This window comes from Sus scrofa, chromosome 6 (assembly GCF_054392235.1).
Source record: "Sus scrofa isolate SSC_HxYL_T2T_F1_AM1 chromosome 6, Sscrofa_HxYL_maternal_Yorkshire_Landrace_v2.0, whole genome shotgun sequence".
NCBI lineage: Eukaryota > Metazoa > Chordata > Mammalia > Artiodactyla > Suidae > Sus > Sus scrofa.
Genome location: NC_139388.1, coordinates 819,583 through 844,304, shown reverse-complemented (window position 1 = coordinate 844,304; position 24,722 = coordinate 819,583). Strand labels below are relative to the sequence as shown.

At 47.8% G+C, this 24,722-nt stretch overlaps 1 protein-coding gene and 1 long non-coding RNA gene across 13 annotated transcripts in view; one reads left to right on the top strand and one right to left on the bottom strand.

The window, feature by feature from the left end:
• LOC102168158 (uncharacterized) overlaps window positions 1-24,722 on the top strand; it is a 52,595-nt gene that overhangs the window by 25,109 nt on the left and 2,764 nt on the right. The window contains exons 5-15 of one of the 8 annotated variants that reach the window (XR_014805041.1): window positions 8,890-9,020; window positions 9,156-9,277; window positions 9,796-10,064; window positions 10,197-10,293; window positions 11,464-11,566; window positions 12,178-12,417; window positions 13,172-13,252; window positions 13,951-14,043; window positions 14,906-14,988; window positions 15,106-15,234; window positions 15,766-15,891. Coding sequence is in view for 3 of the 8 variants with exons in the window: in XM_084958776.1 (XP_084814902.1) it covers window positions 9,978-10,095; window positions 10,197-10,293; window positions 11,464-11,597; window positions 13,172-13,252; window positions 13,951-14,018 (498 nt within the window). In the remaining 5 variants the exon portion in view is untranslated. Of the gene's footprint in view, window positions 1-8,889; window positions 9,021-9,155; window positions 9,278-9,795; window positions 10,096-10,129; window positions 10,294-11,463; window positions 11,598-12,177; window positions 12,418-13,171; window positions 13,253-13,950; window positions 14,044-14,905; window positions 14,989-15,105; window positions 15,235-15,361; window positions 15,515-15,765; window positions 15,892-17,366; window positions 17,454-18,510; window positions 18,645-24,722 lie in introns of those variants that run through there. The other 7 variants (XM_084958776.1, XR_014805039.1, XM_084958777.1 and 4 more) reach the window with 7 other exon arrangements.
• Window positions 8,647-24,722, bottom strand: part of LOC106509328 (uncharacterized) — a 63,355-nt gene continuing 47,279 nt past the window's right edge. For 3 of the 5 annotated variants that reach the window (XR_014805048.1, XR_014805045.1, XR_014805049.1), the window contains 2 exons: window positions 15,083-15,189; window positions 8,647-14,339 (listed from right to left, as the gene is read on the bottom strand). This is a non-coding gene — a long non-coding RNA (uncharacterized LOC106509328). Of the gene's footprint in view, window positions 14,340-15,082; window positions 15,190-16,902; window positions 17,012-24,722 lie in introns of all 5 variants that reach the window. The other 2 variants (XR_014805046.1, XR_014805047.1) reach the window with 1 other exon arrangement.

Below are 24,722 nucleotides of genomic sequence, written 5' to 3'. Positions count from 1 at the left end.
TCACAGGTGGCAGAGGTTTGGATATGCCAGCCTGGGGAGGTCCATCATAGGAGCTGAATTCATTCCCCAGGCAGAGTGTATCTGCATGCCACACATGGGTGCACGAAAATAACTTGGTCATATAAAAAATAAAAAGAGGGAGTTCCCGAGGTGGCACAGTGGTTAACGAACCCGACTAGGAACCATGAGGTTGCAGTTTCGGTCCCTGCCCTTGCTCAGTGGGTTAACGATCCGGCGTTGCTGTGAGCTGTGGTGTAGGTCGCAGAGGCGGCTCGGATCCCGCGTTGCTGTGGCTCTGGTGTAGGCCAGTGGCTACAGCTCCCATTTGACCCCTAGCCTGGGAACCTCCATATGCCGCGGGAGCGGCCCAAGAAATAGCAAAAAGACAAAAAAAAAAAGACACAAATATTTTCACAGAAATAAATTCAGACATGCTAGGTAGTCTGGTCTGGTCTGTTATCGCTGTGTTAGGAAGTCTTGCCAGCTTCAGTGGAGTCCGTGTGCCTCTTTCTTTTCCTGAGAGTCAGGGGAATCGACCCTGACACCTTCTCAGATGAACCCTGAGCCTCTAATATTGTTGGGTTTTGTTAATCATTTATTACTTGTGAATCTCATGATTCCTGGGGCTCCATTTCACTGTAATGATAAAGCCATCCAATCGTACCTGGATACACAGGCACTTGTCTTGGTTTTGACGTGCTTTGTGTTCCCCTGGAGAACAGAGCCAGGGCACACAGAGCATCGGTGTTGTATTGTGAGCTGGCCGTTTCCAATCACCTGACTTCCTGGTGTTTAGGTAGGTGGAGAAAGAGGGTGGTGCTGATGACTAAGTGGGGGGGGGGCTTCGGTGGCATTAGTGCTGGGAGTTGGCTAAGCCCTGTGCTTTTTTCTCTCTAGTGGCTTAGGGATATTTCTTTCTTGCCTCTCAAGATGAGCCTCTGTTTTCAGAATGGAGCCAAGGTACAGAATCCTGATGGAAACCAAGATTAACTAACCTGGGTTGATTGGTACCATCCAGCAAGATGTCAGGGAATTACCTCATGGCTGCCTGGCTTAAGAGTCTCTCTGTTTCACTCCTGCGGCTGTGGCAAGAGCTGCATTGGCAGATCACCTTTGGCCAGATCTCATCCTAATGTCACAAGGGGTACACAATAAATTGATAAATGCAAACAGATATTTAAAACAAGGAGGTGAATTCATAAAGAAGTAAATGAATATATACATGCATATGTAAATATAAGTATTTCTTCATATATATACACACATATGCACACATGTATTTATTCCTACAGAAAGCCAAGGGAATGGATAGGTAAAGCAATCATAAAGGCTCTCCTGTCTCAATATCGTGGGTCACAGAGGGTTTTATGTGTGACCCTAGGAGGTCCGGTGTAGGAATGGATTTATTTCTCAGGCAGAGTGTATCTCCATACCACACATGGGCACAGGAAAATAACTGGGGAATTAAATAATAAAAAGATAAAAATGTTTTTATGGAAATAAATTCATACACACTAGGTAATTTGGTCTGGTCTGATGTCATTAAGCTAGGAAATCTTGCCAGTTTCAATGGAGTCAGTGTGACTGTCTCTTTTCCCAAGAGGAAGCCGTCTCGACCCTGATACCTTCTCTAATGAACTGAGCCACTTATGTGGTTGGGTTTTTAAAAAATCATTTATTATTTGCCATTATCCCTGATTCTCAGGGCTCAATTTCACTTGAATGACAAACCGATCCAATTGTACATGGATAAACATACACCTTTTCTCCCATTATCCTCCTTTTGCTTGAAAAAGAGTGACTAGATATAGGTCCCTCCCTGTGCTAAACACCAGGATCTCTACACTTACTGTCTCCATGGGCAAGAGTTTGGATGTATGACCTTACAAATCACAGTCCTCCCCACACCCACCCCTCCATTCTGCCACCCCCACATCTCTTTTCTGGTCCATGTGTTTCTTTCCTATAGAAAGGTTGATGGGTGTCATTTGCCAGAGTCCAGAGGGAAGGGGTTTCCTATGGTACTTGTCTTTCACATTTGGACATATTTCATTTACTATGAGAGTTTTTCTTTTCTATGTGGCTTCCAGTGGCATTTTCTTCACCTTTTTGTTTTTGATTATTGTCCCTTTGGGGAAATGGACATCCACTTCCAAATCCATTCATCTGTCCATGGACATAGAATGTGCTTCCATGTGCTGCTCTGGTGACTACTGCTGCCTGACCATAGTGCAGCATTTAACTTTGTGAAAAGAACATTATCAGGATATATGCCCAAGAGTGGAATTGTGGGGTCATTTGGTTGTACTCGGTGGATGTTTCAGATGACCTAGATCCTGTGCTCCTTAGTTGTTGTAAAAATTTACCTGCACACCCTCAGTTTAGGAGGGCACGTTCAATGACTAATCCCACCCAGGATTGTTTAATTGAAGATGTCCTAATGATGGCATTTCAAGGGGGGCAAGTGGGTACCTCAGCTTCGTTTTTATTTGCAATTCACTTTTTTAAAAATTAATTTACTTTTTATTACTCAAATGAATTTATCACATCTGTAGTTGTATAATGATCATAACAATCTGATTTCACAGGATTTCCATCCCACAGCTCAGGCACATCCCCCCACCCCCCAAACTGTCTCCTCCAGAGACCAAAAGTTTTTCAATGTCTGTGAGTCAGCATCTGTTCTGCAAAGAAGTTCAGACTGTCCTTCTTTCAGATTCCACATGTCAGTGAAAATTTTTGATGTTGTTGTCTCATTGTATGGCTGACTTCGCTTAGCATGATAGTTTCTAGGTCCATCCATGTTGTAAAAAAATTCTGGTATTACATTCTTTTTAATGGCTGTGTAATATTCCATTGTGTATATGTACCACATCTTCTTGATCCACTCCTCTGTAGATGGACTTTTAGGTTGTTTCCATGTCTTGGCTATTGTAAATAGTGCTGCAATGAACATTGGAGTACATATGTCTTTGCGAGTCGTGGTTTTCTCTGGGTAGATGCCCAGGAGTGGGATTGCTGGATCAAATGGAAGTTCTATGTTTAGTTTTCTGAGGAATCTCCATACTGCTTTCCACAGTGGTTGTACCAATTTACAATCCCACCGACAGTGTACTAGTGTTCCTTTTTCTCCACTCTCCAGCACTTATTGTTTGTAGAATTTTGGATGATGGCCATTCTGGCTGGTGCAAGGTGGTGGTACCTCAGAGTGGTTTTGATGTGCATCTCTCTAATAATGAGTGATGTTGAACATCTTTTCATGTGTGTCTTGGCCATCTGTATGTCTTTGCAGTTCACTCTTAATGAGCCATGGTGTTCATGTTCCTGGTGCTTGTTCCCCTTGGTATGTCTGAATTAAGGAAAGGTATCTTCAGGTCTTTTCAGTTGGGTTGTTTTGCTCTTGGGTGGTATTTATGGTTGAGCTGTTTTTGTTGGAAGGCTAGTCTGACTTGGGTGTTGGGATCCGGATACAGTGCCTGCATGCTGTGTGTGGCAGGTGCATAAACATTGATATTTTGTAGAGCAGCTGTGCCAACAGCTGGGCATTGTCTCTCATGAGGTCTCATGAAACTTCATCCTTTTCTTTGCATGTGAGCCTCTTCTCTTATTTCTATGCATCTGATATGCAGACATGACCTAAAGCCAGTTTGGGCATTTAAGACTGTTTGATTGATTGATATAAAGAAAGCTCTCCCTGAGATCCATCCTGGCACCTTGGGTAAAAGATCTTCCTTTGCTCTTGGCTTGGTTTGCTACCTACTGTAGCTTGAAAAACATAGATGGGCAAAGCACTCACACATGCTCCAGGAGGGGTCAACATATTTAGAATGAACGAGGGAAAGAGAGAAATATAAGGAGAAAAAAAAAACCCAAGAAAGAAATGAGGGCAGACACAACCAAGGAAGGAATCCATGTGGAAAATTAAGAAAAAAATAAATCTTTCCATACCTACACACATATCTTCCTAAATACATAAGCACATGATTATATAAAAAAGGAAGGAATCTGGAATGACATGATGGGTAGGGAGCTGAGGGCTTAAACAGCGAGGTCTGGCATATGTTGGCCTCAGGGCTCTGGGAGACTGAGAGTGAAACAGACCACATCTAATGGCACTTCTTGGTATTTCAAGAAAGTGGGGAAAGGAGACCTAACCCGCATCTGTTGCCCCCCCCCCACCAGTGCAGCCCCAGGGACTGCTGAACCAGAGAGAGGAGGGAAACTCAAGAGTAGCTTTTAGAGTAGAAGTCCATGTGAGGGGACCAGAGGACCTTCTGGCCCCAGGTGCAGCTCCGAGGCTCTAAGAGGTGAGAGCTCCAAGGCTCTAAAAGTGCAGGCTCAGCATTGGGGCTGATGGTGTCTTGAGCGGATCCCACAACAAGCACCCAGATGATTATCAGTTGCTTCCTGGATGCCAGAGACTCTCTGCTAAAAGAAGGATCATGTCAGAGAGTGGGCAGAGGTGTCCTTGAGCATTTGGAGGGAGAAGGGTAGCCTGGTTCAGTGGCAGTGTGCTGTGAGTGCTTGAAACCTTCGTGGTGTTTCAGCATTCCTTGGGTTCCTGAGGGGCAGGAGCTGAGACCCAAACAGCATTTGTGTGGTATCATGAGCTAGCCATTTCCAAAACCCTGACATTTTGGCATTTAGGTAGGTGGAGAAGGAGGGTGGTGCTGATGAATAAATGGGGGGACCTCTGTGGCATGACTGGGCAGTTGGCTAATCCTTGTGCTTTTTGGCTCAAGGGGCTTAGGGAAATTCCTTTCTTGCCTTTGGAGATCAGCCTCACTTTTCATTATGGCACCAGTGTATGGAGGCATGACTGAAACCATTATTGATGAATTAAGCTGGGATGATTGGTATCATCCAGCAATCTGGCAGGGAGTTCCCTCCTGGCAGCTTGGCTTAAGAATCTCTCTGTGTCAGTGCTGTGGCTGTGGCAAGAGCTGCATTGGCAGATCAAACTTTAGCCAGACATCATCCCAATGTCACGTGTCACCCAATACATCCATATAAACAGATATTGAGAACAATGAGCTGAATTGATAATGTAGTCATGAATTCATATATACATATATAAATATAAATCTGTCTTCATACACACACACACAGACACATATATAACTATGGAAAGCTAAGGGAATGGATAGGTAAAGCAGTCATAAAGGCTCTCCTGACCCAATATCTTAGGCAGCAGAAGGTTTTATGTCAAGCCTGGGGAGGCCCAGTATAGGAGTGGATTAATTTCCTGGCCAGAGTGTATCTGCATGCCACATATGGGTACAGAAAAATAACTGGGGAAGTAAAAAAAAAATGTAATAATGCTTTTACAGAAATTTCGTACAAGCTAGGTAATTTGGTCTGATAGTTCAAGGCCAGGAAATCTTGCCAGGCTCAGTGGAGTCAGTGTGCCTGTCTCTTTTACTGAGAGTCAGGAGACTCGACCCTGACACCTTCTCTGAGGAACCCTGAGCTGCTAATATTGTTGGTTTTTTATATCATTTATTATTATCGATTATCACTGATTCATGTGATCATAAAATGATCCCATCATACATGTATGTACATATACCTTTTATCCTATTATCCTCCTTTTGCTTCCAAAAAGAGTGACTAGTTATACGTCCCTGTGATAAACAACAGGATCGCTCTCTTGCCATATTGGACATATTTTGTTGAGTATGAGAGTTTGTCTTATCATCTATGTGGCTGCTAATGGCATTTTCTTGGCCCCTTTTTGGCTGAGTACCATTCCATTGGGTATTCTATTCCCAATGAATGAGTGATGGTGCTCCTTGTCCCAGTGCTGGATGCTCTGTGTATATCTGGTTGAGGGAAAGTTCTATCCGGGTCTTTCCCCCATTTTTCAACTGGGTTGTTGGTTGTGTGTTGCTTTTGTTTGGTATCAGTTGTTGAGCTGTTACTTCTGGAAGCTCACCCTGGGCTGGGTTTTGGGATGTGCATAAAGTGCCTGTGCCATGTACATGGTCAGATGCAAAAACTGTGATATTTTGGAAAGCAATTGAGGGAATTGTCTCTCAAAAGGTCTCATGAAACTCCATCCTTTTCTTTCCATGAGTGCCTCTTTTCTTTCTATGCATCTGGTGTGAAGATGTGACCTAAAGACAGATTGGGCATATTCAGGATGGTATATTGACTGTTATAAAGAAAGCTCTCCTAGAGATCCCTTCTGGCCCCCTCAGTAGAAGTTCTTTTTTTAGCACTATGGTGGGTTTGGTAAACACTGTGACTTTAAAACATCGATGGGGAGACATTTCATGAACCCTCCAGCTAGGGTCAATACATTTAGAAAGACAGAGGGATAGAGCAAAACCAAAAAAAAAAAAAAAAAAAAAAAAAAGCATTTAGGAAATAAGGGCAGATTTTACTCTGTGAAGGAAGGAATCACAGTTTGGAAATTATGAAGAAAATCAAATGTTACATAACTACATACCTATATTCATAAATACATAAGTGCAGGGCTATATAAAAATGGAAGAAGCCTGGAATCACATCACTGGTCGGGAGAAGAGGGTTGACACAGCCAGGCATTGCATACGTTTGCCTCCAGGCTCTGAAAGCCTTTGAGAGAGAAAGAGACCATGTGGAAGGGCACTTCTTTGTTTTTCCCAAAAGCGGGGGATGGAGGCCCAACCTGAATATGGGCCACAGAATTGAAGCCCTGGGCAGTGCTGAGTCAGACAGAGGAAGAAAACCCAAGAGTGGCTGTTAGAGCCAATGTCCACACGAGGGCGCCAGAGTCCCTTCTGGCCCCAGATGCAGCTCTGAGGCTTTAACAGGTTAGAACTCCAAGGCTTGAAATGTGCAGGCTCAGAGATGGAGCTGATGGTGTCTTGACTGGAACCCACAGCAAGCACCCAGAAGATTTTTGGGTGTTTCCTGGGCACCAGGGTCTCTCCTCCCCAAGGTGCCTCATGTCAGGCAGAGGGTACAGGTGTCCCTTCAGGATTTGGAGATGTATTGGCAGCCTGGTTGGATGCCAGTGGGTTTTGAATGCTTGAAGCATTCCCTGGGTTTAAGCATGCCTTGTGTGCCTCTAGAGGCAGGCCCTAAGACACACACAGCATTGGTTTTTTATGAAGAGCTGGCCATTTTCAAGCTGCTGACCATCAGGGATTTATGTAGTGGAGAAAGAGGGTGGTGCTGAAAAATGGGGGACTTTGGTGGCATTAGGGTGGTCAGCTGGGCTAATCCCTGTGCTTTTATCCATCAGGAGCCTGAGGGAAATTTCCTTCTTGCCTTTCTACATGAGCATGAGGGTTTGAACAGAGAGGCATGGCTTAGGTTGGCCTCATGTCTCTGAAATCTTTAGGTAGCAATAGCTCACTTGGAAGGACTCTTCTTGGTATTTCAAGAAATTGAAAGAAAGTAATCCAATGAGAATTTTTTCTATGGCCTATGCAGCCCCAGGGGCCACTGAGCCAGAAACAGGAAGAAAACCTAAGTGTTGCTGTTAGACCAGATGTCCACAAGATTGTGCCACAGTACCTTCTGGACCCAGGTGCAGCTCCATGACTGCAGGTGCAGGCTCAGTGCTGGGGTTGATATTGTGTTGGGTTGAACCCAATATAAGCCCCCAGAGGTTTGTGCATTTTTCTGTGCATGTGGCCTCTCTGCTCCATGATGCCTCCTGTCAGGCAGAGGGCACAGCTGTCCCTCAGCATTTGGAGGTGGAATATCTGCCTGGTTGAGTGGCAGTGTGTTTAGAATGCTTGAAGCATTCAATGGGTTTTGGGATACCTTGTGTTCCTCCAGAGGCAGGGTTTGAGACTCACACAGCATTGATGTTGTATCATGAGCTATTTTCTACCCCCATCTGTCTGGGGTTTAGGTACGTGAAGAAAGTGAGTTACATTGATGAATGAATGGGGGACTTCGCTGGCATTAATATGGGCAGCTATGTTAATCCCTGTGTTTTTTTGCTCAAGAGACCAAGTGAGTTTTCATTCTTGTCTTTCAATACAAGCCTGTCTTTTCAATATGGCACCAGGGTATGGAGGCCTATGTGTGATGAATTAAGCAGGGTTGATTGGTATCATCAAGAAAGCTCTCATGTCATTAACATTTTGCTCCCTGCTTAAGAGCCTTTCTCTCTCAGTTCTGTAGTTGTGTTGAGAGATGTGTTTTGAGATCAATCTCTTGCCAGACAACATCCCAATTTCACAGGTGGGGAGTTCCTGTTGTGGCGCAGTGGTTAACGAATCCGACTAGGAACCATGAGGTTGCGGGTTCGATCCCTGCCCTTGCTCAGTGGGTTAATGATCCGGCGTTGCCGTGAGCTGTGGTGTAGGTTGCAGACGCGGCTCGGATCCTGCATGGCTGTGGCTCTGGCATAGGCTGGTGGCTACAGCTCGATTAGACCCCTAGCCTGGGAACCTCCATATGCCACGGGAGCGGCCCAAGAAAGGGCAAAAAGACAAAAAACAAAAAACAAACAAACAAACAAAAAAAACAATTTCACAGGTGGCATCCAAATAAATTTGTAAATTAAAATAGATATGGAAAAATGCACTCTGTTGATAAATAAGTCAATGAGATATATATATATATATATATATATATATATATTCCAACAGAGCAGCTAAAGAATTAATAAGGCAATCATAAAGTCTCCTGACACAATAACTCTGGTGGCAGAGAGTTTTATGTATGAGCCTGGGGATGTACAGCAGTGGCATTAATTCAATTCCTGGACAAAGTATCTGCATGCCAGAAATGGGTGCAGGAACATAAGTAGGTAAATAAAAAATCAATAAAAATGTTAATATATAAATAAATTCATACACCCTAGGTAATTACATCTGCTCACATATCATATTGCTAAAAATATTCACAGTTCGATGGAGTCAGTTTTCTTTTTTTTTTCTCAAGGGGCAGGAGTTTGGAACCAGACACCTTCTCTTGTGAATGTGGTTGCAGAAATACCTGGCTTGAGACTCTTTTCCAGAATTGGCAAGGAGTGAAGCTTGACTTCAGGAACACTTGGCTTCTGGTTGTGCAAGGTAGAAGTGTTTACAACCTGTGGATCTTTTGGGATGGTCTGTGATCTTCCCTGGGCCTTTTCTCTCCAGAAGTCTCCTCCCCCACAAGCTCATTATTCCCTGCCACCTGAGCCTCTTCCTCCTCTGTCAACCCAGTGACAAAGAATGCAGCCAAATCCAGGTAATGTGTAGAAATGCTGGATGATCCTTGGTTTCAAGCTGGTTCCAGGGCTGAAGGGTGCTGCCTGATTCAAATCCTATATGCATGACCTCCAAAGGTGTGTATTTTGTCTGAGTTTAAAGAGTGGGTGTGGGTCAGTGTGGGGATAATTGCCCTGCTGAATTTGAGATAGTCATAACCACACCTATAATCCATTTCAGGAGGCAGAGAGGGAGAGAAGGAAATTTCACTGGCAGGAGCAGCAGGCCAGAGCAGAGCAGGGTTCTGCTGAGGGATGCAGAGGAAGGGCTGGGAGCTGCTTTTAGAGCCCATGTCTCAACAGATGGCACTAGAGCACCAGCAGACCCCCACCTGCAACCTCCCTGACTGGACCTTCGGATTCAAATATAAAGTTGGAGATGGACTGGGGAAGCCAAAAGGGGGCCCAGAGCTAGTTCTGGGTTACAGGGCACCTCCAAATCTCTGGGCAATTTGTCTCATCTCAGCAAAGGGGTCATAGTTCTGCAATGCATGTCAGGTTCAATTCCTACATGCTCAGATGGCCCAATGGCTAGGTAATTGGACAGGCTGATTTGGGCCTGAGTCTCCTTTGTTTCTTTGTTTTTTGCTTTTCAGGGCAGCACTCACAGCACTTGTAAGTGCCCAGGTTAGAGGTCAAATTGGAGCTACCACTGCTGGCCTATACCACAGCCACATCAACATGGGATCCAAAATATGTCTGTGACCTACACCACAGCTTGCAGAAATGCCAGATCCTTAACCCACTGAGTGAGGCCAAGGATTGAATCTGCAACCTCATGGTTACAAGTCAGATTCATTTCCACTGCTCCACAATGGGAACTCCTCCTGGAACAACTCTGGACCCAGAGACACCTGGCTTGAATGTTAGACTTGCAGATCTTTCAAATAATCCTGGTGGGGAGTTTGGCTTCTGGGATTCTGGTCATGAATGCAGTGTCCCCCTGTGGTGGTTTTTGGGGCATGGGCTGTACCCATGGCTGGGTTTTTCTCTCCAGATATCTGCACAACCTTCATCTTCCCTCTGCACCTGGCCGAGTTGCTTCAGCCTCTACAAGACACATATTTGAAGGAAGTTCTCTCAATCCTGGTAAGGTGAGTCACAGCTGGGTTGTTTAGGACTCCAGGCAGAATCCCAGGGAGGAAGGATGACAATTGGAAACCTGCTGCCCTGACATAAATAGCAGGGTTGTTTATTTCAGGGAGTGAGCTGAAGTAATGTGGGTTGAGTGGCTTGGCAAACTGTGAGAGTGTCATGCCCTGTGTATCATGCCTTTGAGTGTGCTGAGTGGGAGCAGAGTAAATAAATCTCACCTGTGAGGCATTCCTGTTGTGGCTCAGTGGTTAACAAATCTGAATAGGGACCACAAGTTTATGGTTTTGATCCCTTAGTGAGGAGCTCAGTGGGTTAAGGATCTGGCATTGCCATGAGCTGTGGTGAAGGTCGCAGATGCTGCTCAGATCCCCTGTTGCTGTGGCTCTGGCATAGGCCAGAAGCAACAGCTCCAATTAGATGTCTAGCCTGAGAACCTTCATATGCCACCAGTGCAGTCCCTAGAATAGACAGAATGACAGCAAGAAAGGGAAGGAAGAAAGGAAGAAAGGAGGGAAAGAAAGAAAAGAAAGAAAAGAAAAGAAAAGAAAAGAAAAGAAAAGAAAAGAAAGAAAGAAAGAAAGAAAGAAAGAAAGATCTCCCTTGCAAGGGCTCCAGGCGAGTGTAGAGCAGGGTTCTTCTGTGGGAGTCAGAGGAAGGACCAAGATGTGGTGTTAGGACCCCTGCCCACAAGGTGGTGCCAGAGTGAGAGCAGAGTTCCTGCCCGACCCAACCATGTCCCCTCCACAGGTCCATGGCTTCATCCACAGGCTCAGATTCAGAGTGGAAAGTGATTGGTGGAGGCCCAATACGTTCAGATGTTTTCCTTGGGTACATGGTTCAATGGACACTGTGGCCCAGTGTGCCTCAACTCAGAGAAGGATTAAGGTTCTGCCACCCCATCTCAGGTTCAATCTCTGGACAATCATGAGGCCCAGTGGCTAGAGAGTTTGTCAGGCTCCCTGGGGCCTGAGTGCCCATTTCTTGTTTGAAGTACAGCACTGGACCCAGAAATCCCTGACTTCAATCTTGTGTCATGAAGTGTTTTGGAATCAGGATGCTGTGAAATTTGGTTTCTAGAAACTGGGGCCTTTTGTTATGAATACAGAATATCAATGCACTTGTATATTGGGGGGCAGATCTCAGCCTCTCCCTGTGTCCTTTCACTCTAGGAAAGTGAGTGAAAGGACATCTACATCCTCCTCCTTCCCACTCCACCTGAGCCACCTACGCCTCTTCAGGGGGCCCCAAGGGACCTACCTTAATCCAGATCAAGTGAGTGAAGCCTGGGATCCTGGATCTCAAGGTGGGTGCAGGGCTGAGGGGCACTGATTGAGGACAACTGGCTACCTTGACTTACTAAATGAGGTGTCTGATTCAGGGAGTGGGGTGTTCTAAGTTGGGGTGAGTGCTCTGGCCAACTTTGAGATAGTCCTATGCCTGCCCATCATACATTTCAATGCACTGCACAGGAGAGGAATCAGGAAATCAGGCTGGAAACTACCCAGGCCAGTGCAGACCTGGATTCTGCTGGGGAAGGCCTGGGAGTTGCTGTTGGAGCAGATTATCAACAGATGGAGGCAGGGCACCAGCAGAGCTCCTCCCCTAAGGTGAAGCTTACAGACTTCACCTCAGGCTCAGGGGCAAGGTTGGAGATGTGCTCCTGACACCCCAAGGAGGCGCCCCAGAGCCTTCCATTTTGGTACATTATGCCCCTGAAACTGTGGCCAATTTGGCCTCCTCTGAGAGTGGGGAAATAATTCTGCCATCACATCTCTGGTGTAATTCCTTCCTCGTCACTTGGCCCAACGGCTAGAGATTTTGACAGACTGGCCTGGGTTCTGAGTGCCCTTTGACTGTCTGGAGGCAGATCTCTGGATCCACAGGTACCTGGTTTGAGTCTTGGGTGCGCAGTTTTCTAGAATCACGATGGAGTGCAGCTTGACTTCCGGAAAAGTGGACTTCAGGTTATGAATATGACCAGACGATCCAAATGGCAGTTATCTTGGGATGTACAGTGCTGGTGTCTGTGCCTTTTCTCTCCAGCGGTCTCCTCTACGACCCCCTCCTTCCCTCCCATGTTAGCCTCTACCACCCCCAGGGACAAGGAACACACCCAAATCCAGGTAACGTGGAAAAGGTTGGGTGATCTTGATTTCAAGTTGGGTCCAACATTGACGGCTGCTGACTGAGTCAAAAACTGCTCACTTGATTTCAATAGGGGTGTGGGGTGGGGTTGTGTCACATCTGTGGGTAATTGCCCTGATGCCCTTGAGATAGGCAGAGAGTGAGAGGAATAAAAAATCTTGCTGGAAGGAGTGCCAGGCCAGAGCAGAGCAGGGTTCTGCTGAGGAGGCAGAGGAAGGGCTGGGAATTGCTGTTAGAGCACATGTCCACCAGATGGTGACAGAGCACCAGCACAAACTCCCCCTCCCCTTGCCTGAGTCTCCACAGCTACCTGGCTGCAACTCAAGACTCAAATGTATGTTGGAGATAGGTTGGTGGAAGCCCAATGTGGTGCCCAGAGCTGGGGCCTGGTTATAGGGCATTTCCAAGTCTCTGGGCAATGTCCCTGCTCTCAGACGAGGGGATGGAGTAATGCCGTCACATCTCAGGTACATTCCCTCACTGTCCGGTGCCCAATGCCTAGAGAGTTTGACAGGCTATCTCAAATTTGAGTCGCCTTTGCTTCATGCAAGGCCCACCTCTGGACCCAGAATTCCCTGGCATGAATTTTGGTTATCCAGTTTGCTCGTGTCAGACTGATTCACATAGAGTTGAGCTTCTAGAAAGCTGGCCTTCTTGTTGTGAGTGTACTGTGTCAACCCAGTGCTTTTGGGGGGCAGGCTGCACTCATGCCCATGCTCTTTCTCTCTCCAGATCTCCTCAAACTTCTTCCCTCACACCCGAGTTTCTTCCCCCCCAGGAGTCTCCTGGTGCATGGAACTGACCAGAAACTGGGTAATGTATATAAATCTGGGTCATCCCTGGCTTCCTGCTGGATCCAAGGGCTGAAGGGTGCTGGTTGATGTGGAGCCTGCTCTCATGACTTACAAAATGGAGTGGATTTCAGGGTGTGGGGTGGTGGTGTGTTGGGTGAGGGTCTTGGCTGACTGTGACAGTGCACCCGATAGGGAGTGGAGGAAGAATATCATGCTGGCAATTGCCCCGGGCCAGGGCACACCAGAATTTAGCTGTGGGACACAGAGGAAGGTCTGAGAGTTGCTGTTAGAGGACATGTCCTCCAGAGGGCGACAGAGCACCAGCAGAGCCCGCTGCATCTCCCTGTTTGCATCTCCAGGCTCAGATTGGATTGAAAAGGGACCCATGGAATCCCAAGGAGGGGCCCAGAGCCTGGGGTTTGTTTTCATGGTGCCCTGACACTTCAGCCCAGTGGGACTCCAGTCAGTGAGGGCATGGACTTTTGCCATCACGTATCTGATTCCATTCCTGCCAGTCAGGCGGCCAGAGTATGAGTGAGTTTGACTGGCTCTCCGGGGTCTAAGTGTCCTTTTCTTGTTTGAATCCTGGACATGCAGTTTTCAAATCAGCCTGGCAGGGTGTTTGAAGTCTAGAAACCTGAGCTTCAGGGTCTTAAGGTCCTATGTCTACACTTTCAGAGTGCGATCTGTGCTTACGGTGTGGTTCTTTCTCTCCAGGGTTCCCCAAAGCCTCTGTCTGCCTTCTGCAGCTGAGCTGCTTCAGCCTCTGTGGGACACCCATTTGAAGGAATCTGTCCAAATCCATGTAAGGTATTGGATTTTGATGCTCACTATACAACTACAGATGTGATAAATTTATTGAATAATTGTTAAAACTTTAAAAAAGAATACCAGAAAATAATAAGTCCTTGTAAGGTGAGTCACAGCTGGTTTGTTTAGGATTCCAAGCTGAGTGCCGGGGAGGAAGGCTGCTGCTGAAAGGCTTGCTGTCCTAACTTAAATAGGATTGTTGCTGCTTTCAGGGAGTTGGATAAAGTTGGGTGTGGTGACTGGCCTGGCTGACTGTGAGATAGTCACTCCATCATATGTAGTGCATCTGAGGGAGTCTAGAGAGATATGGGTATGAAAATCACATTAGCAAGAGCCCCAGGCCAGGGCAGAGTAGGGTTCCTCTGTGGGATATAGAGGAAGGGCTGTGTTGTGAATGCCCTGGCCCACCAGATGGCACCGTAGCACTAGCAGAACCCCTTCTGCATCTCCAGGACTGCACTTTCAAACTCAAATATATGATTGGAGATGGGTTAGTGGAAGCCCCAAGATCTGGGGCTGGGTTACTGGGCACCTTCAAATCTCTGTACAATGGGACTCATCTCAGTAGATTGGCCTTAGTTCTGCCATCTTATCTCCACATCAATTCTTACATGGTCTGGTGCCCCAATGGTTAGGAAATATGACAAGCTGCCTGGGGTCTGAGTCCCCCGCTTGGTTGCATGCACAAATCTGGACCCAGAATTATCTGGCTGGAATTACAGCTGTACAGTTTGCCAGAATCTGGCTGGCCCATGTGGAGTTGGGCTTCTAGAAAGGTGGCATTCTAGTTGCAAATGCAATTTGTCAACCTGGTGCTTTTTAGGAGGCAGGCTGTGCTCATGCCTATGCTCTTTCTCTCTAGAGATCTCCTCTTATTTTTTTCCCTCCCACCTGAGGCTCTTCCTCCTCACTAGACACCTGTTCCAAAGAAGCTCCTGCAACTAGGTAAGATGAATCAAGCCTGGGTGGTCCTTGGTTTCTATCTGGGTCCCAGGGCTGAAGGGTGCCGATTGATTCAGAGCCGGCTGAAGTGACTTACAGAGCTGGGTCTTTGATTTCAAGGTGTGGGCTTGTGTCGTGAAGGTTGAGTATCCAGGGTGACAGTGAAGAATCCATACTCCCACCCAAGAGTGGATTTCAGTGTGCCTGAGAGGAAGAGGAAGTAAGACATCTTGCTGGCTTGTCCCCCAGGTCAGTGCAGACCAGAGTTTTGCTGTGGGAGGCAGAGGAAGGGCTGAGTCGCTGTTAGAGCACATGTCCACCAGAGGGCGCCAGAGCCCCTCATCGCCTCTCTGCAGCTCCCTGTTTGTATCTCCAGGCTCAGAAGGAGATGGAAGAGGGACGCGTGGAACCTCAGGGAGGGGCCCAGAGCCCGGTGTTGGTTTGCATGGTGCCTCTGACATTGTGGCCCCATTTGCCTCAGTGCAGGGAAGGGACACATTTCTGCCATTAAATATCTAATCAATTCCTATTTGGTTGGGTGGCCCCAACTTTAGGGAGTTTGATAGGCTCTCTGGTCTGTGTGTCCTTTGCTTGTTTGCAAGCAGAACTCTGGACACAGAAACACCTGGCTGCAATGGTGGATGTTCAGTTTTCTAGAATCAGCCTGGTGGGGAGTTCGTCTTCTGAAAAGCTGGACTTCGGTGACGAATGGGGTGTGTCTGTGCTGTTGTATTTTGGGGGTGGGTGGGCTATGCTCATGGCTGGGCTCTTTTTGTCTAGAGATCCCCACAACCCTCATATTCCCGCTGCCCCTGAGCCACTTCTGCCTCTGCATGACACCCATTTGAAGGAAGCTCTCTCCATCCATGTAAGGTGAATCACGGCTGTGTTGTTTAGTGTTCCAAGGTGAGTCCTGTATAGGTAGGCTGCTCATTCAAACCTACTGGCCTGACTTAAATAGGAGGGTTGCTGATTTTAGGGAGTGGATAAATGTGGGTGGGGTGAGTGTCCTGGCTCTAAGACAGTCCTTCCCTCACCCATCATGCGTTTGAGTTTGCTGAGAGGGAAAGCAGTACAAAAATCACCTGACTGGTGCCCCAGGCCAGGGAAGAGCAGGGTTCCTCTGTGGGAGGCAGGGGAAAGGCTGAGACTTGCTGTTAGGGCCTCTGTCCACCAGCCTGAGCTGGAGCACTAGTAGAGCCTCCCCTGACCCCCGCCTACTCTCACCACCATGGTTGCATCACCAGGCTCAGAGTGCAAAGGGCTTGGTGGAGGCCCAAGGAGGTACTCAGACATTTGCACTTGGGTACTTGGTGCCTCCTATGCTGCAGCCCAATGTGCCTCAACTCAGAGAAAGATTAAGGTTCTGCCACCACATTTCAGGTTCAATCTGTGCATGATTAGGTCACCCAATGGCTAGAGAGTTTGACAGGCTACCTCGGGTCTGAGTGCCCTTTGCTAGTTTGAAGTACATCACTACACCCAGAAATCCCTGATTTAAATCTTGGATGTACAATGTTGTAAATCAGCCTGGGGTGATATTTGGCTTCTGGAAAGCTGGGCTTTTGGTCATGAATGCAGCACATCCATGAGGTGGTGTTATGGTGGGCAGGCCTCAGCCTCTCCCTCTACCCTTTCTCTCTAGAGATCTCCACATCCTCCTTCCTATTCCACCTGAGCCTCTTCCTCCTCTGTGGGGGAGCCTATGCAAAAGAATTTACCTCAATCCAGAGAACATGAATGACGCCTGGGAGGTCCTGGGTCTCAAGCTGGGTTCAGGGCTGATGGGTGCTCTTTGATGGCCAGCTGCTTCTGTTAACTTATCAAGTGAGGTGTCTGATTTCAGGGAGTGGGGTGGTCTCAGTTGGGGTGAGGACTCTGGGTGACTTTGAGATAGTCCCACCCCACCCATCATGCCTTTCAGTGCACTGTGAGGGAGGAGACTTAGGAAATCAGGCTGGCAGGAGGTCCAGGCCAGTGTAGACCAGGGTTTTGCTCTGGGAGTCTGAGGAAGGGCTGCAAGTTGCTGTAAGAGAAGATGGCCACCAGATGACACTAGGGCACCAGAGTGCCCCCCTCCCACAACTTGAGCTACCAGTCGTCACCTTCAGGAGCCCAGGAAATATTGAAGATGGGTCCTTGGTCCAGTGCTCCAGTGGCTAGAGAGTTTGACAGGCTAACTTGATCTGTGTCCCCTTGATGGTTTGGAGGCACAACTCTAGAAATACCTGGCCTGGATTTTAGCCCTAAAATTTGCTAGTCAGGCTGGTCAATTTAAAATTGTACTTCTAGAAATGTGGCCTTCTGGTTGTGAATGCACTGTGTCAATACAGTGGTTTTGGGGCCCAGGCTGCACTCATACCTGTAATCTTTCTCTCTAGAGATCTTCTCAAGCTTTTTCTTCCCTCCCACTTGATGCTCTCCCTCCTTGGCCATACACCTGCTGCAGGGAAGCTACCTCAAGCCAGGTAACCTTTATAAAGGCTGGATGGTCCTTGGGTCCCAGAGTTCAATGGTGCTGATTGATTAGGGGCCTGTTCACATGCGTTACAGTGTGGGGTCATTGATTTCAGGGTGTGGCTTGAGTCCTGGCTGAGTCTAAGATTGTCATACTCTAGCCCGTAGTGTATTGCTGTATGCTTAAATGGAGAGCAGTAAGGAAGTCACCACGGACACTGCCCCAGGCCACCGCAGCGCAGCCGTTTCCTGTTGGAGGCTGAGTCAGTGTCTGAGTTGCTATTACAGCACATTCTGGTCAAAGAGCACTAGGAACCCAAGGGGCCTCCTCTCCTTCAGGCTGAAATACATGGCTGCTGCTGGTGTGGTGGGACCCCATGGCAGTGCTCAGTGCTGAGCTGTGGTTGCTGGGCACCCCTTCTTATCTGGCCATTTTTTTTTCACCTCATTGTGTCCACATAATTCTGTGATCACATTTTTATTTCAAATTCATCATGTTTATCTGGGAGAATGGCCAGAAGTTTTGACAGACTCTCTGGGCTCTGTTTGAGGGGAAAGGCACATCCCTGGCTTGAATCTTGAATGTGCAGTTTTCTAAAACCAGGCTGATATCTCATCCTCTCCTGTTGTGTATTCAGTTCAGAGAGGAAGAGAACAATCACACTGGTCCATGCCCAAGACCAGCGCTTAAAAATTACAAGCCCAATATTTAACACTTTTGTGTTTCTGGGCCCAAAGCTCTGCCTCTGGAGAAACAGGGCAAGCTGACTTGTGGAACGTGTCACTCTCTTGCACCTGGGGCACCTGATCAGGCTGGACCTGCCCATCAGATGCTGAAGGCACAGCTGTGTCATTTCACTGAGTCAATTTGGCCAGAGTATTAGAGGTGCCCTATTTCCAACGGCAAATCTATAAGCATGTTCTGAGTGTTCCAACTCCTTCTCAAACTGTATCTCTGAGCCTGGAATTTCAGCCAGGCATCTGCAGAGGGGCTTTGCCTGTGCTGGGGTTCAGCCTGGTGACCATCAGTTCTAACACCGTCTCTCAGCCCTTCCTCCTGTTTTTCAGCTGCCCTCGAAGCTATACTGGCCTTGGGCCCAGGAAGCTCAATGAATGCCCTAGGCACTGGGGCTATTTCTCAGTCTCCCACAGTTCTCACCCCAACCTACCCCACCTCAATACATAAAAACCTCTGCAACACCACCCATTGGGTACTGAGAGATTTCTTTAAATCAGTCACAGCTGCCTTCACTCTCATGAACTTCCTTTAGTTCTGCTCCTTGAAACAGAAATTGCAGACAGGAAATAGAGGTTCAGAAGGAAGCGGAAGAAAGATATCTGGGGAAAATTCCTGAAAGTTAAAGCACAGGGAATCCTGTCTTTTCCCCAGTATAGCACCACTTTCACAAACTCCATTCATGACCACTGGCCCCTTTGGATACATGATGCCTTTACAGAGGCTGCAGGTTTGGTGGTTTCAAGGCCAAGACAAGACAAATATTGTGGGTCCAGTGTCCTTGCCCCTTGAGAAACAAAAAGCAAACCAACCAGAGAGAACACATCCACCTCTCTGGCTCCTGGACAACCAGAGCTGGATGGAACTACCCATCAGATGTAGAAAACACATCTTTCTGCTTCTTGGTGTGAGTCAATTTGTGCCAGAGAGTCATAATTCATCCTAGGGCTCCCATTAACCCATATTTGCACCATCCAGGGGGCTTCAGATGGGCTTTGTCTGGGCTCTGGCCCCTTCCGGAGGCCGTCTCCTCTAACACTGACTCTCAGCCTTTCCTCCGGTTTCCCTCGGCGGCCCCCCAGGTCTATACTGGCCTTGGGCAGCTGCCAGCTTGATGGAATTCCTCCTCACCTTCTAAGCCAAGTGAAGTGCCCAGAGAGAGGGGTGAATTCTCTCAAAGACTCCCAGCACGCACCCCAACCAACCCCAACTTAATGCCTTAAAACCCTCTGTTTTCCCCACCCACATGTTCCATGAGAGCATCCTTTCAATCGATTACCCTACTTTAACTCCGGAGAACCACCTTTAAGCCTGCTCCCTGAACAGGGGTTGGGGACAGGAAGACAAGGCCCCAAGGGAAAGAGAGGAGGGAGTTTGGGGGAGGGGTCTTGAAGCACAAATCCTAGCGAATTGCCCAGTCACCCAATCAAACCAGCACCACTTTTATGTGCTCTATTCAGGACCATCAGTCCCTTTTGTCAGCTGAAAACTACATGGAGTGGGAGGCTTGGCAATTGCAAGGCCAAGATTCAAGACAGATATTTGGGGTCCAAAGAGTAATCTTACCCCAGAGAACCCGTCACACTCTCTGGCCCTGGGCCACCCAGGCAGGCCAGAAATGCCCATCGGGTGCTGAAGGCACAGCTCTGTCCCCTCCCTGAGGTGAGGTGACTTGGGACAGAGTATTAGAGGCACCCTGTAAGCAGCCCCAGGTCTATGAGCAGGTACTGAGTGTTCCGACACTCCTGCAACTCCACCCCTGCATCTGGATGTGCTGCCAGGCAGGTACACGTGGTCTCTGCCAGTGCTGTGGTGCGGCCTGCTGACCCTCTGCTCTGACTCCATCTCTCAGCTCTTCCTCCTGGTTCCCTCAGCAGCCCGTGAAGGCACACGCTCCTTGGGCCCCGGCATCTTGATTTCATTGCTCCTCAGCCACCAAACACAGTGAAGTACCCTGGACACTGGGGTAATTCTCACAGCCTCCCAGAGCACTCACCCCATCCTAACGGACCCCAATACATTCAAACCCTCTGCCTCCCCACCCGCTGTGTCTCGAGAGCTTTAAATCAATCTGCTTTCATTCACAAGACCTGTCTTAAAATCAGCTCCTTATGATACAGAGGTAGAGGCAAAAAAAAAAAGAGACTCAGATGGAAAGAAAAGTTTGGGGAAACATCTTGAGGAAAAAAATCCAGTGCTTCTAACAGCCACCCACCAAAATGTTCACAACTGTTCTGAGCTCCATTCATGACCACCCCCTTTTATACATGGCAACTTCATGGAGGCCAGTGGCTTGAAAATTTGTAAGTTCAGAACCAAGACAGCTCTTTCTGAGTCCAGAGTCCTGCCTCTGAAAAAACAAAGGATGTTTTCCTTCTAACAACACCTCTCAGCTCTCACTTCTGTATCCCTCAGCAGCTCAATAGGACATGCTGGCCTCAGACCCTGGCAGTTTGATTTCCTTCCTCCTCACCCTTTTAGCGCAATGATGTGCCCAGCAGACAGGGGCATTTCTTTCTCAGTCTCCTGGAGCCCTCACCTCAGCCTGCTCCATGCCAATACATTACATTTCTCTGCCTCCCCACCCATGAGAGCCTTGCTTATTTCAACCACTCTCCCTTACTTCACGACACCCGCATTTAGGTCTGCTCCCAGAAACATGGGTTAGAAACAGGAAGAAAGCTCAGATGGAAAGCATGGTTAGAAATGCAGGTAGAACTCTTGAGGGACAAAGTACATAGATTGGCACATATGCCACCAAAAAATTGCCCCTTTAACATGCTCCATTCATAAACATCCACTGAATATTTCTTTTAACATAACAACTTCACTGAAGCTGGAGGCTTGAAAACTGCAAGCCCAGGATTCAGACAGACATGTCACATTCAGAGTCCTGCCTTTTGAGAAGGAAAAAGCAATATGACCCCAGAGAACTTGTCAAACACTTTGGCCCCCGGGCTGCCTCACTGGGCTTGACATGCCCATCAGATGCTGAAGGCACAGGCCTGTCCCCTCTCTGAGGTTAGGCAATTTCGGCCAGAGTGTCAGAGGCACCCTGAAACCAACGCCAACACTCTGGGCACCTCTTGGTAGTTCTACCAACCCATCTTCAACCTCAGCTCTGAGCCCGGAGGTACAGCCAAGAAAGTGGAGGGACCTGCTTGTGCTATGGTGCCATATGTTAGCTCTCAGCCCTTCCACCTATTTCCCTCGGCAGCACCACCCCAGGTGGGTTCTATATTAGCCTTAGACCCCTGCCAGCTATATTTCATTCCTCCTCACACTCTGAGTGTAATGAAGGGCCCTACAGACTGGAGTGCTTCTCTCTCAAAGTCTCCCTGAGCACTCAGACCAACCTACCCCACCCCAGTCCATTGAAACTCTCTGCCTCTCCACCCAGTGGGACTTGAGTGTCTTTGGATCAATCATTCTGCCTTAATCACGAGAACTGCCATCAGGTCTGCTCCCTGTAACAGGTTGGAGACAGGATGGGCAAGAAGGTTGTTTGGTGAGAACTTTGAGAGAAAAAGCAGAGATTAGTGCAGCAGCCCAGCAAAACCCACCCCTTTTCCAAGCTCTATTCAAAACTATGAGCCCATTTTTTTTACATGACATCTTCATGGAAGCTGGAGGCTTAAATATTGCAAATCCAGGGTTTAGGACAGATATCTGTTGTCCAGAGTTCTGCCTCTTGAGAAACAAAGGGAAATCCATCCTTAGAGAACTTGCCAAACTCTTCATCCACGAGGGCAACTAAACTATGATGGAAATACCCACCAGAGGATGAAGGCACACATGCTTCCCCTTCCTGAGATGAGGCAATTTATGATCGAGTGTCAGAAGCACACTGAATTATCCCAACTCTCTGGGCATGTCCTGGGGTACTTACCAACCCAACTTCAACCCCACCTCTGAGCCTAGAGGTGTGGACAGGGAGCTGCTGATGGGATCTGCCTGTGCTCTGGTGCCATCTGGTGGCAGGACCCTCTAATGACAACTCTTCACCCTTCCTGTTTCCTTCAGCAGCCCCCAAGAGGGCACTGGCCTTAGGCACCTGCCAGCTTGATGTCTTCCTACTCACCATTTAAATGCCACGACTTGCTCTGCAGACTGGGGGTATTTCTCTCTCAAACTCTCCCAGAGCGCTCACCCCAATGGAACCCACTACAATACCTCAAAACCCTCTGCCTCCCCAACCACTGGGTCTTGAGCACTTTCTTTAAATCAATCAGCTTTCTTTCCTTCATGAAACCTGCCTTAAAATCTGCTCCCTATCAGAGGTTGGAGGCCAGAAAAAAAAAAGGCTTAGGGGCAAACAGAAGAGGGAAGTGTAGGGAAATGGCTTGAGGGGAAAAGCACAGTGATTCAAACTGCCAGCCACCAAAATTTTCACATTTACAAGCTCCGTTCAGGACCACCAGCCCTTTTCCAGATGACAACTTTACAGAAGCCAGTGGCTTGAAAACGATAATTCAAGGATGCAAGACATATTGGTGGGTCCATAGTCCTGCCTCTTGAAAAACAAAGGCTGGTCTGACCCCAGAGACCTTGGAAAACTCTCTGGCCCCTGGGCTATCTGATCAGGTTGGAATAGCCAATCTGATGCTAAAGGCACACTTATTTTTCCTTCCTGAGTTGCGCTAATTGGGCCAGAAAATAAGAGGTGCCCTGAAATTAGCCCCACACTCTGGGAAAGTCTTGGGGGTTCCCTCAACCCAACTTTGAACCCATCTCTGAGCCTGGAGGTGCAGCCAGGAAAGTGCAGGTAGGCTCTGCCTCTGCTCTCTCGCCACCTGGCGGCCATCTGCTGTAACACCAACTCTCAGCCCTTCTTGCTCAGCAGCACTGGGGCTGTCCTGGCCTTGGATACCCCCCAGATGGATTTGGTTTCAGGTCTTCTCAACCCAAGGAAATGCCCCAAAATATGGGGTCACAACTTTCTCAAAGTCTCCCAGTGCAGCCGTCCCACCTTAGATCACCCAATAGCTGAAATCTCTCAGAAGCCCCACATTGTCAATCCTGTGAAGAGGATTTTAAACAATCAGCATGTGGAGTTCCCATCATGGCTCAGCAGTTATGGAACACAACTAGCATCCATAAGGATTCAGGTTCTATCCCTGGCCTTGCTGGGTTAAGGATCCTGTGTTGCTCTGAGCTGTGGTGTAGGTCACAAACAGCTCAGATCCTGCATTGCTGTGGCTGTGGCATAGGCTGGTAGCTGTAGCTCTAATTGGACCCCTAGCCTGGGAACCTCCATATGCCATGGGTGTGGCCCTAAAAGACAAAAAATAAATAGAAAATAAAACAGCACCCTTTAGACCTGTGAGCCAGACTTAAATCAGTAAACCTCCACCCCCATGCATGTTACAGGTTTTCAGATAGGTCCCACTAAACAGGGTTCTGATAGAGGAGGAAGAGGCTCAAATGGAAAGGGAAGCAGGACACTTGGGGGAGAGTGCTTGAGAGAAAAAAATCACATGGATTCCCAAAGCCACCCACCAATATATCATAAGGTTTCCACACTTCATGAAGAACAGACCCCTTTTCTTTTTTTTTCTTTCTTTTTTCCCTTTTCTTTTTGCCTTTTAGAGATGCAGGGACATATGGAAGTTCCCAGGCTAGGGGTCAAAATGGAGTGATGGCTGCTGACTTACGTCACAGCAGCAGCAACATGGGATCTGAGCCATGTCTGTGACCTACCCCACAGTTCAGAGCAAAGCCAGATCCTTTAACCAACTGATTGGGGCTGGGGATCAAACCTGCATCCTCATGGATACTAGTTGGATTCGTTCCTGCTGTGCCACAATGGGAACTCCCAACAGACCCCTTTTCCAAATGACATCCCACACAAGTCAGAGGTTAGCAAATTGCAAGCCCAAGGATCAAGACAGGTGTTTCTAGGTCCAGAGCCCTGCCCAGCATTAAAAACAAAGGACAGTCTGACCCCAGGGAATGTGTCAAACCCTCTGGCACTTGGGCCACCCAAGGAGACTAGAAAGGCCCATCAGATTTGAAGGCATAGGTTTGTCCTGTGCCTGAGGTGAGGCAGTTGTTGGGGGGTTGGGGGAGTCAGAGTCTCTTGTAAACAACTTCACAACTCTGGGCAGATCCAGGTAGTTCCGTCAACCCATCTTCAACCCAGTATCTGAGCCTGGAGTTGTGTCCAGGGAGGGGCATGTGGGATCTGCATCTTCTTACACAATGAAGTGAACAAGCAAAGCCCTTTGAGAGGTGGGTGTTTCTCTCTCCAAGTAAAAAAAAAAAATGACACACACTCCTCCCTATATCCCACACCAGACACAGTAAAGGAGGTGAACCTAAGCCAAACAGGTGACTAGATTTAAATGAAATAGCATACCACTCTTCATTTCTGTGTCTTGGCTTGAGATAAGAACTTTCATCAAGGGTGAAAGAGAGGGGAAAGGCTCAGATGGAAAGAAAACAAGAAATTTTTCAGAGAACCCTCAAGAGACAAGGCACTGTGTTGGATGCAAAATGATTACTAAGGAACCGCCGTTTTTGCACTCTCCATTCATGACCACCT